Source organism: Rutilus rutilus, assembly GCF_951802725.1.
Source record: "Rutilus rutilus genome assembly, chromosome: 4".
Taxonomy (NCBI): Eukaryota; Metazoa; Chordata; class Actinopteri; order Cypriniformes; family Leuciscidae; genus Rutilus; species Rutilus rutilus.
In genome coordinates this window covers 7,308,181-7,322,745 of record NC_140212.1, presented here as the reverse complement: position 1 = coordinate 7,322,745, position 14,565 = coordinate 7,308,181, and the positions used below count along the sequence as shown (strand labels likewise).

Sequence of the window (14,565 nt, the reverse complement as noted above, 5' to 3'; positions counted from 1 at the left end):
TACTGTAGTTGCGCTTATGGGGCTTTGATTGACAGGGAGCGTCTGACGTCACGCTAGTCTAGTCTCCCTGTGTCAATTCACATCTTTTATTTAGGCCAGGTTAATCTTTTTGTAATACCTCAAGCATTAAGGATTCACAAATGACAATGTTCCACTAAAAAAATCCTAACTGTGTATTTATAGGCCTAATATAAATACAATAGCTTATAAAATGCCTGGCCATATGATTGTTCAATGGTCTATATATCCTCCTGAGACCCAGAAAAAAAAAGTTTTTTTAATGTAATTTTTTTTCCCATGTTATCACATTGTTTAGACTGAGCATAAGAAACAAATGGTAAAATAACATTTTTGAAAAATAATATTTTATTCATACGTTATGCTTTGTCCTCTGTAGTGGACACCAGGACTAACTTGTTGTTTAAAAAATAAAATGACATGAAATTATATGTATAGGCAAAAACAATGGGATTTCTTTTTCAATCACCAATAAATTTGGGGGTTTCAAGATTTTTTTAACCAAAATTTGTATAAAGATGATTCTCAACTATGTTATGAAAGATATAACGGAATGAATTGATACACCATTTTACTTTATGCAATATGTGGGTAAAATGGCCATAAATTAATATTCCCATTCAATGCAATGTATCTATGTATCTAATTTGCACATTAATGTGTTCTTGGAGCAACATTTAATGAAAAAAGAAGTGTAGGCTAATAATTGGATAATAATATAATAATAATAATATCTAATATTTCATAGGAATTTATTTCCATATTCTCTTGTTGTGTCTCCCAAAATGCCTGATAAATATGATTTAAGTCCTGATGTCCTCTACAGTGGACATGAATGAAATCAATGCCCTGTTTTGTAACAGAAAGTTTTTTTTTTTTTTTGAAACCCCATAACATTTTCCTGAGATGTTGGTTTATGAAATACAATTTGAAAGGTAGTCCGATTTAAATTATAATTACAATATATGATCATATTTCCTACATTTGATCACTAAATTAATGTCATACATTTTTAAAGACCAAGGAGAAGTTGTTTTCATGGTGAAACCTCCAAACATTTGGTATCTCTGAAAAGCCCTGAATGTGCTCTTTACATGTGACATGACATGAATGATGTCAGAGAAATACACTAAAATATAATGTCACTACAGTGGACAAAAGTCTATTTCTGGGTCCCAGGAGGATATGATGCTTTGTTAACGCATAAGTTGAATACTCACACGATGCTCTTTTATTATTTACAGTGACCCTCAGTAAGACAGTCATGTTGGAAGGGCACCAGAGACAATGCACAATAAATAATTCAGTAATATTACACCATTACACAATCTCATTTATTTACTGTCATTATATAAACAAAACAAGTTAACCAACAGGAAACTACAATGCAGTTAAGTGGAACATGCCATACATCTATCTATCTATCTATCTATCTATCTATCTATCTATCTATCTATCTATCTATCTATCTATCTATCTATCTATCTATCTATCTATCTATCTAGTGTGTGTGTGTGTGTGTGTGTGTGTGTGTGTGTGTGTGTGTGTGTGTGTGTGTGTGTGTGTGTGTGTGTGTGTGTGTGTGAAACAGACCCTTCGTTCTTTATTTTCTTTTGTAAGAATCTTGTAAGACTATCACCGGTGATCATAATAACTTTCACACTATCACAAAGATGAAACCTATAAAGGAAAATCTCACACTTTCATTTCAAAATTGTTGCAGCAAAAATATTTCGTTGTTAATTTGAAATCTATTGTATATCACATTTCAGCTCTGACAATGTTTTTCTATGTAAATAACCAAATGAATAAATCCATATTTGATTTGAACAAGCCCCATAATGAACAGCAGATGGCGCTGCTGATACAGCCACCAATCTGATATCGTCTCAATGCATCAGCTGTAATTCGAATACGTGTGTTTAACCTACATAGTAAAACCTTTAATTCTACAGACGACTATTATGTAGATATAAGGTGACACGTCACATAAACGTGCACTTTATACAGACTCACACTCGAGCAAAAAAAACAAAACAAAAACGGAAGTCACCACCGGGCTTCTGTAGATACTTCCGTTCTGAATGAAGAGAGGAAGAAAAAAAAAGCGTATTTTCCTCCATCCTGGTATTTGCCTTCATCCTGGTCACTGCGAAGTCCCCGTACCCAAAACAGGAAGTAAGTACCAAAATCATAGCTAAATTTCACTTTCGCTCACCCCTGTGCGCTGGACCTGTATTGTTTTATTCTTTACGTTAAAAAACAATGCACCCGCTTCGAATAAATGTCGTCGCTACTTCAAGGCGTCATGATACACATAAAAATGGCGTCTCATTATTCTTCATCTGATTATATTAAATGAGAAGATAGGAAATTAACAATAAGACACTACTCAGAATGGTGTATAATATTATTTTATTTAATACTTTTTTTATTTTTTTACCATGGTCTCGAGTCGTGCATTTGTGTGTTTCGTTCAAGTTTGCAGTGCACTGGCTTAAATGTCTTGTGGATCTATGGTGGAAATATATACAGCAGCTAACTGTCTGAATTAAAATGGCAAAATTTTACATTAGTTTAATCAATGAATATACAATACAATACAAATAAAGTGTTTATGCTTACCTTTCGCATATTATAAGTGAGTCTGTGTGTGTCTGTCAATTAATTAACCTGTAGGCTGAGCATGAACACAGGGGATGTCCCGGCAACTGTGACCCTTGAATCCGTCAATTCTGTCACATTTACTCAGGACACTGATGGAAACATAATTCTGCACTGCCCTCAAAATGGTAAAACTCACCTGAGACCTCATTCTATTGTGCTTTACAAGACATTTTGTCTTTGTATTGTAAGTATTTGTTTCTATAAAATTCTTGCATGTTTTGGACATGTAGATGTGGAGGACCTGGGTTCAGACGGGACGACTGAACCTGTTCACAAACGACTGCGACTGTCCCATGAAGATGGAGAAGACCCTCAGGACTCTACCTCAACCGAGTACTCTGTTGTCACTCTGCCAAGTGAGTAGAAACACACATGGACATGTGTGTACACAGTTTATGCCAAATGATAATGCAAATATTGACTGTTTTTAAAGGGATAGTTCACCCAAAAATGAAAATTCTGTCATCATTTACTAGTAGGAAAAAAAAAATACCATGGAAGTCAATGGGGTCCATCAACTGTTTGGTTACCGACATTTTTCAAAATATCTTCTTTTGTGTTCAGCAGAAAAAAGAAATTCTTACAGGTTTGAAACAACTTGAGGGTGAGTAAATGATGACAGAATTTTCATTTTTGGGTGAACTATCCCTTTAAAGAATTTTCCTGTCAGCCATTGGTCAGTTAAACAGATAGTCACTCACCAAATGTCTTTAGTTAAGCTGATGTTGATTAAAATTTGAATGTAATATTTATAAATGCATGTCTATGTGGTGATGCAGCCTGAATCATAATCACACCGTGTTCGTTCGTATAAAGCGCTATATAAATAAAGGAGACTTTAACAAATAATGACGTTTATTTACTGATAATATTTTAATATTTAACTTAAAATGACACGCACAAAAAAATCTATTAGAGAAATTGCACTGAACTGTAAAGATGGATATTTAATGAACTGGTTTGTGCTGATTTCAGTTACAGAAGGTGATGAAAGCTTCGAGGTGACAATGACTGCGACAGAGATGAGAGATGGGGAGCTGGAATCAGATGATCCTTCTGAAACACCGGTAGAAACCCAAGTTCATATATATATTATTTATTTATTTTAAATGATCAAGACAGGTGTAAAACTTTTGTTTGTCAACAGGATAAGGATTCTCCCGGGCAAAAGAAAGGTGAAGATGTATCAGCTGTCAGTCAAGCCTGGTTCACCACGAAAGAGGATAAAGACACACTGGTTAACAAGGGTAAGTTTGGCATATTCGACATATATACAGATCTGTATTACCATACAAACTCAGCATTAGAAATATAGGACCTGATATCAATATGCACAGTCATAGTATTTGTCATATATCCTCAGGTCACAAATGGAAGCAGGGTATGTGGTCAAAAGAGGAGATTGATCTCCTGATGAGCAACATAGAGCATTATCTAAAGGTGAGTATGATTTATGAATGCATCACATATGCTGGTGGTGCCATCTTTGATTTGCTTCATCCGTCTGTGCTTCCGAACTCAGAACCGAGAGATCCAGGACCCTGCGGAGATCATCTTTGAGATGTCAAAAGAGGAGCGGAAGGATTTTTACCGCAGTATAGCGTGCGGTTTGAACAGACCGCTGTTTGCTGTATACAGACGCGTACTACGAATGTACGATAACCGAAACCACGTAGGCAAGTAAGGACATAGTTGATTTTATTTTTTACAAACTTATGATTTACAAACCATATATATATATATACAGCAAAAATGTCTGTTGTAATATTTCATATGTGCTTTTCTTGTCATTTAGATACACTGATGAGGAGATTAATAAATTGAAAGAGTAAGTTGAACTATGAATCTTGAATGCCATTAGTGTAATCTGAATTTGTGAGTCTACATTGTCAGATTTCGTGTGTGTTTCGTGTGTTATTAGGCTTAGGGAGAAACATGGAAATGACTGGGCTACCATCGGGGCGGCACTTGGCCGGAGTGCGTCGTCTGTGAAGGACCGCTGCCGACTCATGAAGGACACATGCAACACCGGTCAGTTCCCCCAAATTTTCATTTGAGTGTTTTTTATTATATTAGTTTCAATTTTACTAGGAGAAACATATCCATTTGAAAGTATATTAAAGATACATTTCTTTGTTTTATATAAATGTATATGTATATATAATACATAGAACATAGAAATGTATAGTAATATTTTTTTATATAATATATATATATATATATAATGGATTAAAGAAATATGTTTCTGTTACATATAATGAATTATTACAAATAATTATCATTATATAGTATAGTTCTAGTAATTATTAATGAATAAATAAATAAACAATAGTGTTTTATTTAATTGTTATATATATATATAATGTATGTTTATTGAAAAAAATGTTGTAATAGTTTTGTATTAATTAAAAAATATTAAAAATCATTAGTTTAAATTTATATTTTATTATAAATTATAACATTTATTATACATTTTATATATAAAACCTATTATTCATTTACATATTTTATATATATATATACAACTATAAACAATTTTTGCTTTTAAAAAAAGGTGTGGGTGACACTAATGTCTTCTTAAACTCCCACGCGTTAGGAAAATGGACAGAGGAGGAAGAGAGAAGGCTGGCAGAGGTGGTCCACGAGTTGACTGGCACGGAGGCGGGTGATGTTGTTACTCAGGGAGTCTCTTGGGCGTCCGTGGCTGAACTTGTCGGCACTCGTTCAGAGAAGCAGTGCCGCTCCAAATGGCTCAACTACCTTAACTGGAAACAGAGCGGTGGGACAGAGTGGACCAAAGACGACGATATCAACCTTGTACGCAGGTCGGTCACAGCAAAAAGGGCCCGCATGGACGGTACTGTAAATCTGTTCACAAACTAAACATGAATCATTAATCGTAACTGTGTATGAGCAGGATAGCCGAGCTGGATGTGGAGGATGAAAATGACATTAACTGGGACATCCTGTCTGGTGGGTGGAGCAGCGTTCGCTCGCCTCAGTGGCTCCGGAGCAAATGGTGGACCATCAAAAGACAAGTGGCCAATCACAAGGAACTTCCCTTTCCCGGTGAGTCTTCAAAGTTCAGCGTGTGTGCTATAATGTGAGTTCAGAGTCTGAAGCAGTGTTCTCTGTGTGTGTAGTCTTGTTGAAAGGGCTGCAGGATGTGGTGGAGGCACCGCCGTCTACGATGAACAAAGTCGTGGTGGTTGGTTCCCGATCGGCTAATGCGTCGCCCAGCCCCGTCACTGCACTGCAGATCCCGGTCCAGATTCCAGTGCAGATCACACATGTCTGTGAGTAAAAGAATCATGTGACTGTGCTTTCAGTGAACTGCTTGTGATGTTTGTTCTTGTGATTGAAGGTTATGTGAGTTTAATAGATTCGATGTGAACAGTTACACTGCTCATTTCCTCTTTACACAGCTTCTTCAGACGGTGCCAGTGGCACTTCAGACAGTGAAACCATCACATTGAACTCCGGAGCCTTACAGACCTTTGAATTACTGCCTGTGAGTCCCTCAGATGTTTTTGAAAACTATGATGATTATTAAATAATTTCAAGCTGAATTTATTAATAATTAGTGTAATTTCCTCCCTAGTCATTTCACCTGCAGCCCACTGGCACCCCTGGAACTTATTTCCTCCAAACAGGAACCAATCAGAGCCTCCCACTCACACTCTCAGCCAATCCCACGGTCACACTCACAGCTGCAGCTTCGCCGTCTTCACCAGACCAGATTATTTTACACAGCCTCACGGTAAAACTTCTGTGTGTATAAGGGCTATTATAGCTAACTAAAACTATTAAAAACACATTTGTTAATTGAACACTCTTTCCTCATCAGACTGACACTGAGAATGTGACCGTTCAGATGTCCCACCCTGGCATTATCATCCAGACGGTGACCTCAGAGGACCTCTCGGACCCTCTCGGCCAATCGGAGCTGGAGGGAGAGCAGGAGCTTGTGAAGGAAGAGCCTTCGGAAAACCAAAACAACTCTGGGGAAGAGGAACAGAGTGATGAGAGATCAAATGATATACATGGAGAAAAGGTATCGTCTTTTTTTTTAAACTCCTTCCAAAAATTCTCATGCCACCTTCCTGTTAATGTAATTCTCCTTCGTTGGTTTAGGCTCTAGACTCTCCTAAAGTGGAGGAAACGGTAGAGAGTTCAGGGATGGGCGAAGGAGCCGTCCTCATGGTTCCGTCTCCAAGCAGCTTTATTCCATCTAATCAAGACCTCAGCACCAATTCTGTCCTGCCCCTCGGAACGCTGACAGGTACTGCTGTTTACTAGTCGACTGACTATGCTCGAGACGTTATTTAGAAGGCTAACGGGCAGTGAAAGCACTTTGACCATTTGTTTTTCCATGCAGATCCCATTCTGGAGAACCAGGAAGAGGGATCAAACTGAAGCATCGCTAATGGAACAACATAACTGTTGCCATGGTAACCAGGATGGGATTTCCAGCACAACAAAAAGACACAAAACACTGACTTTAGTGGATAGGGACAAATGCCGCATGCAGGATCATCCAAACATCATCGAATAGACTTGCGTGCATCAAAACACTTTTTCAGTATTTATCTATCATGCAAGTTCCTGAGCCTCATCTGTGTCTCAGTGCAGTTAAGAACATGAAATAATCTGATTAAGCAACTCTTGTTTTTTATGGTGTATTTAAAATTATGTTATGCGTTCATTATTTTAAGTGTTGTTTTTTTTTTTGTCTATGTATATCTAGATTGACAAGTTTTTGTAGCCTACTTTCCTGCTTAACAGTAATACTTGATGAAGCTACGTGAAGCTGCACTGTTGATATTAGAGAGGTTGTACATGAATGTTTGTGTCATTCCAAATGTCCACTAAACTAGATGGCCATAATTTATCATCAAATGGTTTAAATATTTACCTTACCTGTAAATTAGTGCCTGTGTGTTTATTTATTGAATAAACAAAATGTCACCACTTGCATGTCATTCATTGCTGTTCACCCATTCAGATGATCTGTTCTTATTAATAAAATGAATTGGACTATAAGAGCTCAGAGATTAAGTAACAGGGCAGTGGATGTGAATGTTATTGGTTAAATCTCAAAATTGGCACCATAAATTCCAAAAAATTTGATTATGGGGGCCGGCTTGTGAACATACATGATAAGTATAATTTTAAATGAATAAACATCAAAACTCAGTTGTCTCACCTCCGAGTCCTCAAGTTTTGTGGTTTAATTTATTGATGCAAATACACGTATTGGCCACAAGAGGGTGCTGATGAACACCTATATTTCACCTAGTCATAAGGCCCGTTCACACCAAGCACGATAACTATAAAGATAACGATAAAGATATAATTCTAAAAATCGTTCTCCATATTAAAGAATAACAGAGTTCACACCACAACTATAACGATAAAGATATGAGGAACGATATCGTTGGGATCACTTTCAGAACGATTTTTTTCCAGCTGTCAAACGATAAAACACTGACAGTCAATCAGAATCCATTCTAATTTAAAGGTCTCGCGCATTTAAAATGAGGCGGGCGCGCGCGTGCTTAGAATAAAAAGACCGTTATCGTTCGTTGGTGTGGACGCATATAGTTATCTTTATCGTTATCTTTATAGTTATCGTGCTTGGTGTGAACGAGCCTTTAGTCAGAGCCATAGAGAGAAATTTCTCTCTATGGCTCTGGTCTTAGTGTACAAAATAAATAGAGACTTTTGCTTTGCGTTTGCAAATATTAAAGCAGGCGAGATGTTTCGGAATTAATTTAAAACGTAAACTCAAACAACTTTCAATCTCTCGGCACTATAACACGACTTCGTTTGACAGAAACTGAAGTGCAGTTCCCCATCCTCTCCACTAGGCGGCGCAAGTAGAATCACGTTCAGTCTGACTGTGACACCTTCGGGTGCTGGACAACAACATGACGCCGCTTGATGACAGTCTCCACAACACGTGCAGTTTTAAGTACAGATTTTGCAGATAACAGCTCAGTGAGAGATACTTAATGTCTTTAAACAGCATCCAGCTCAACAAAAGAGAGACCCGCTGCGATAAAAAGCAGGAATCGAGTGTCGCTAGTAAGTATCCTTCAGCAGAAAGTGGAATTTTCTTGTAAAATGACTTGCACGCGCTATACATCTATCCTTACGTTTTGTAAACGTCATTGATACATTAGTTCTGCTGAAATGTCATAGCATTTCATTTAGATTCATGTTATTATTATGGATTGTGTTGAACACTACAAAATGAACGCACATGGACTAAAAGCAAAAAATATATATATATACACAGTACAGGTAAAAAGTTTGGAAACATTACGCTTTTTATATTTTTGAAAGAAGTCTCTAATGCTTATCAAGGCTGCGTTTATTTGATCAAAAATACAGAAAAAAACCCCAGTAATATTGTGAAATATTATTACAACTTAAAATAATAGTTTTCTATTTGAATATACTTGAAAAAATTATTTATTCCTGTGATGCAAAGCTGAATTTTCAGGATCATTACTCCAGTCTTCAGTGTCACATGTGACATCCAGTCACCATCACACGATCCTTTAGAAATCATTCTAATATTCTGATTTATTATGAGTGTTGGAAACAGTTCTGCTGCCTAATATATTTGATGAATAAAAGGTTAAAAAGACCTGCATTTATTAAAAATAAAAAATGATATAAATCTTCTTTACTATCACTTTTTATCAATTTAACACATCCTTGATGAATAAAAGTATTGATTTATTTCAAAAAAAGAGAAAAAAAATTACTGACTAGTAGTGTATATTGTTGTTACAAAAGATTTCTATTTTGAAAAAAATGTGCTTCTTTTTTTATTTATTTTTGTAACTTTTTTAGGATACTTTGATGAATAAAAAATATTAAGCAGCAGAACTGTTTCCAACTTTGATAATGAATCATCATATTAGAATGATTTCTAAAGGATCATGTGATAGACTGGAGTAATGATCCTGACAATTCAGCTTTGCATCACAGAAATAAATGATCATTTAAAGTATAATAAAATGAAAATTATTTTTGATCAAATAAATGCAGGCTTGATGAGCAGAAGAAACTTCGTTCAAAAACATTAAAAATAGTAATGTTTCCAAACTTTTGACCTGTACTGTATATTGATGATGGTGTCCTTAAATCTGGTTGTTTTCCAAGGTACTTGTTATTCGACAGCTAATGATATATGAAGGCAGTCGCATCTCATATGAAGGTTTATCACAGACAGACAGTGTTTACATGCTGAACTCACTGACAGCTTTAGAAAAACAAATGTTGTTGCGTTACATTCATAAGCTGTGAATGGATCGCCATCAGATATTTATAATATAAAGGAGAATAATAAGGAATGGTGTTTTAGTCATTGCTGTTGTTGTAGTGTTACTGTAGGGAATAATCTACTGGAATGATGTCTGTTAATAGAGTCAGTTGGAGTGAGAAGCTCTGATATTTCTGCTGCTTCATGCTGTAGTAGAGCTGCAGTGCTTTAATATTTCATATATGTCTATCAGACAGTATTAAATTATAAGACATCTTATATTTATGAACTATTATTCAGACTGACTTTTAAAATCTGATTAGTAATGTCTGTGTTTGTTAATGTTTCCTCTACAGAATACGGGATGTGTTTGGAGCGTCCAGTCATCAGAAGCAGAGCTCTGGGACGTGTGGACAGACATTCACTGTAATGCTGGACTTCTGCTGATGGACGGGGTAAGACTTCTAATGTGTGAATGTTGTTGTTTGGCGCTAAACATGTAGGTTACCATCATTTTGTTTTTGGAGGGTCACCCCTTTCAAAATCAAATGATGGGAACCTAAAGAGGTGGGGAAGGGACGGCAGGCCAAAATTTTTAGTCAGCTAAATTTTTTATTTTCATTGTATAAAGAAGCATAACCGCTGCTGGACATCGTGACGGGGTTCGGGGGGGGACCCGAAACATCCCCGCCCCTTCACACACACAACATTCACTCGTATCGCGGAGATCTGGCTGGGATCGAACCAGCAACCTCTGAAACCATGAGGCAGCGCTCTTACCTGTGAGCCACAGATCTCTTGTTGAGTCATGTGCTGGAACTTATATTTCACTTTTCACCTGGAGGATCTCTGTGATTTAAAAGCTGAACTGGGGTTTGAACCCTCGCGTCTATATCAGCCCGAGAATGTGTGTTTAACCACTGCACCACTGCGGCTTTCACACTTGAGGCTGGCGTTTCGGGCACTTTGTTGGTTATAATGACATTAATTTAATGTAAACAATAGTGAGGTTTGAACCCTCATCTCTATCACAGCCTCAACACCAGTGAGTGTGTGTTTAACCACTGCACCACTGTGGCTTTCGGGCCACTTTGACAATGACAACAATTGAATATAAGAAATAGTGGGATTTGAACTCAGGACTCCATGACGAAAGTTTTTATTAAAAGTTTGATAAAAACTTGAATAATCATGGGATTCTGAACACAGAATAAGCAGCTGATCGCCCACTGATCTTTCTCCTTATGTTTAGTTTGAGCACCTGTTTGTAATCTGTATCAGAGTGGATTTGTGTTCTTGACTTTGTCAGATTTTACTTAAGAACATGAATCACCTAACAATTTCTTGCACATTATCTGTGTTCATTTGTATGAAGAAAAATTCTGTGTAATTTTTATATGATTGAAAAAAATGTCTTCATGACATTTATGTGAGTCACATGTACATCAAACGATTAAAAATGAGTCAGATAACTGAAATGAATAACGAGTGACTGAAATATTACCAAATACTAAATGTACACACAATCATAAGTGATTAAGAACTTTATACATTAATTACATGTCAAACTCAAACTTATAACACATGCATCATTTGTAAATAGCATATCTTGTTTATTCAAGTAGATCGTTTTATTTGAGTAAGAAACAGTCCTTCACACCTACCTGGAAGTTTCTAGTAATCCTCAAGACTGTGATTAGCTTCAGGTGTTTTTAATGAGGTTGGAGCTAAACTCAGGAATGGACGTTTAGAAACACTTGCTTCGTGAAGCTTCGAAACCTTTGCGAATCATTTGTTTTGAACCAGTGATTCAGAGCGAGTGTCAAACTGCCAAAGTCACGTGACTGATCTCTGTGAACCCATGAACCAGTGTCTTATATGTTTTTTTACCTGTTCTCGGATCAGTTTTATAAATATGTAGATATTTAATGACACATTTGCATAATAAAAAGGAAGGTTTGTAGTAAATTGTCTGATTAACCAAGCTCTCCATGAAACAAACAAAATAAGCCCTACAATTTAATAAAATAATAACAGAAAGATATTTTATATTTAATGGGTTTACATTATCTGTATCTCAAGCCAGCGTACATGAGCCGTAACATTTTAGACACAATAAACAGCCATCTGTGATTAATTTATGCTCTAGTTTGATCTGGTGTTTAAAAAATGTCCTCTTTTAAGTGTTCTTTGTCTGCCTTTATTCACAGTGCTGGAAAATCAAATCGCAACAGTGACTCTTTCGTGGCTAGATGGTAACCCTCATCCTATGAAACTGGTGTGACTGCAGCAGCAAATGTGTCTCACAAACAAGCGGATTGATGAAGGGGTTTGTATTACAGTCCCCATGTTCAACACACAGTGGCGCTGTTTCCCGTGTATCAAATATCAACAATAATATCAAGCAGCATATCGTAAAAAAAGAACATGTAAAGCAAATTTAAACTATTTATAACACAAATTAAAATACATTTCAGGGGGGTAAATCCATGTATGTTGCCAGTGATTTAGAGAGTTTTTAATTTTTAGTTTTAAGTTGTTTTTAAATGCCTCAAAACATGGAGGTCTGGTGCTTCTAAACAAACTTGAGATGACAAGTGAGAATAAAAAAATAATTCAATAAATACAATATATTTTTACATATACACCCGCTTCAACCATTAAATAATAAGAGGAATGCCTTTAATTAATTTATATTGTACAATTATTTATCCGTCAACAGTGGATTCGATCAGTGTCGAATGTGCGAACGGCGAATCGACACTAAAAAGGCTCGTGCACGTGTCTGTGTGACACGTCATTTAGTAGCTCGAGCACGGAAGTGTTTGCACGGATTTTCCGTCAGAAAGACAGCGCTAATATAGTTCTTCATCTAAAATGGGTAGGTCTACGTGATTTAAAACATATTCTGTTGGACATTATAGACAGCTTATCCATCTATCTTAAAGTGTAATTTACCGGCACACCTTTTTACGTGCTTACAAAGGGACGCTTGTTCATCACGTTGGTGATGCTAGTTTGTTTGTTAGCATTGCGGATAGCTAAACTCATGTTATTGAAAAACTCATTATAAAACAGTTTTGTTTTCATAATTATTACAAGTGTTTTATTCGACTGTGTTTGGTATAAATCCTATATGAGAGAGGCGTTTAGTATGATGGTCGTGTTGGTTTAAAATGGTGTTATTGAATGTTGAAAATCTTTCCTTTTCTAAATCTCCAACTTATTTTCACAAAATTATCCTTTTTTTTATAGGGGGGTTCTTTTCCAGCCTCTTCTCTGGTCTGTTTGGCACCAGAGAAATGAGAATCCTCATTTTGGGTCTGGATGGAGCTGGAAAAACCACCATATTGTACAGACTTCAAGTGGGAGAAGTGGTCACAACAATTCCTAGTATGTGTTAATGACAGATTTATATACACAACTGTTGACATGTCATGATGCACTGTGGACTAATTTGCAATTTTTTCAACTCAGCAATTGGTTTTAACGTGGAGACTGTTACATACAAGAACTTGAAGTTTCAAGTGTGGGACCTCGGTGGACAGACGAGTATCAGGCAAGAAGTTGTTTCTTTTGCTATGTATTCTATCGAGAAAGAGAAACCAAGCTGAAGATGTGATGTTCTTCCTCCCCAGGCCGTACTGGCGGTGTTACTACTCCAACACAGATGCAGTGATTTACGTGGTGGACAGCAGTGACCGCGACCGGATGGGAATCTCCAAATCTGAGCTGGTGGCCATGTTGGAGGTTGGTCAGATGTGGTTTCCATTACATCACATCACGTAACGTTCTATTGTTATCAGTGCATTTGAACATGAAAGTTCTTGTCTTTCAGGAGGAGGAGCTCAAGAAAGCCATCCTGGTGGTGTTTGCAAACAAGCAGGACATGGAACAGGCCATGACCCCTACTGAAGTGGCCAACTCTCTCGGTTTACCTGCGCTCAAAGACCGGAAGTGGCAGATCTTCAAGACATCTGCTACTAAAGGCACAGGCCTGGATGAGGCAATGGAATGGTAGGTTTGATTTCCTTTTGATAAACATTTAAATACGAATATTTTGCATTGCGTTTACCAAATACCACCTTGTTCTTTCATATTTCAGGCTAGTGGAGTCACTGAAGAGCCGGCAGTAAATGCACTAAACATCTTGTATATAGGAACTTCAGAGACTTCTTATTGGGTGTCCTTTGGACCAGTGACTGCTTCTTCCTATTGTGTGAAGACCATCCTCTCTCCTGTCTAGTACAGAGAGACTGAAGTGTGGCGAGCGGCGTTGAATGGACTACGAACGAACTCTTCAAATGTTTTCCCCCCTTTTGCTTATCGTTTTTTGGTGAACTGTATCCACTACGTTTGAAATCTCAAAGGTGTTTGCTTTTTAAATGTAGCCTTTTTTTCCCCCCTGATTCAGAATAATCATTGCAGCTGGTATATGAGTTCAGTTTTAATATTACATGGGTAGATATTTAATTAAGACTAACAGTCATTTGTATGCTTTGGATTTGTAATGGCATATTTATATTTGCACGTGTACAGGGGAGCGCACTCCTGTGTTATGGCTGTGAAATAAATATGCAGTCAACACATTACATCATGCATAA

At 36.8% G+C, this 14,565-nt stretch overlaps 2 protein-coding genes across 3 annotated transcripts; both read left to right on the top strand.

Moving 5' to 3' along the window:
- The first annotated feature begins 1,890 nt into the window (after positions 1-1,890).
- Positions 1,891-7,656, top strand: dmtf1 (cyclin D binding myb-like transcription factor 1). The gene is made up of 17 exons (XM_084407398.1): positions 1,891-2,196; positions 2,698-2,810; positions 2,916-3,041; positions 3,661-3,752; positions 3,833-3,932; positions 4,049-4,125; positions 4,208-4,365; positions 4,481-4,513; positions 4,607-4,716; positions 5,282-5,510; positions 5,603-5,754; positions 5,829-5,981; positions 6,111-6,196; positions 6,287-6,445; positions 6,533-6,739; positions 6,820-6,967; positions 7,064-7,656. Exons 2-17 carry the CDS (start codon positions 2,705-2,707, stop codon positions 7,099-7,101), a joined length of 1,974 nt encoding a protein of 657 aa, XP_084263524.1. The 5' UTR covers positions 1,891-2,196; positions 2,698-2,704; the 3' UTR covers positions 7,102-7,656.
- A 922-nt stretch (positions 7,657-8,578) lies between these two features.
- Positions 8,579-14,553, top strand: arl1 (ADP-ribosylation factor-like 1). Of its 2 annotated transcripts, XM_084406437.1 has the most exons (8): positions 8,579-8,772; positions 10,318-10,416; positions 12,172-12,290; positions 13,217-13,354; positions 13,439-13,520; positions 13,600-13,711; positions 13,800-13,978; positions 14,067-14,553. In XM_084406437.1, the coding sequence occupies exons 4-8, from the start codon at positions 13,264-13,266 to the stop codon at positions 14,095-14,097; spliced, it is 495 nt and encodes a 164-aa protein (XP_084262563.1). In that variant the 5' UTR covers positions 8,579-8,772; positions 10,318-10,416; positions 12,172-12,290; positions 13,217-13,263; the 3' UTR covers positions 14,098-14,553. The 2 variants fall into 2 exon arrangements, with proteins under 2 accessions (XP_084262563.1, XP_084262562.1); XM_084406436.1 differs by lacking the exons at positions 8,579-8,772; positions 10,318-10,416; positions 12,172-12,290 and adding an exon at positions 12,684-12,842.
- Positions 14,554-14,565: the final 12 nt, after the last annotated feature.

Bases quoted from the DNA above. Each gene is read 5' to 3' on its own strand.
- dmtf1 (XM_084407398.1), top strand. From the start codon at position 2,705: ATGAACACAGGGGATGTCCCGGCAACTGTGACCCTTGAATCCGTCAAT. The intron at 4,366-4,480 runs GTAAGGACATAG...CTTGTCATTTAG, and splicing joins AACCGAAACCACGTAGGCAA to ATACACTGATGAGGAGATTA. The intron at 4,514-4,606 runs GTAAGTTGAACT...GTGTGTTATTAG, and splicing joins GAGATTAATAAATTGAAAGA to GCTTAGGGAGAAACATGGAA.
- arl1 (XM_084406436.1), top strand. The intron at 13,355-13,438 runs GTATGTGTTAAT...TTTTCAACTCAG, and splicing joins AGTGGTCACAACAATTCCTA to CAATTGGTTTTAACGTGGAG. The intron at 13,712-13,799 runs GTTGGTCAGATG...CTTGTCTTTCAG, and splicing joins AGCTGGTGGCCATGTTGGAG to GAGGAGGAGCTCAAGAAAGC.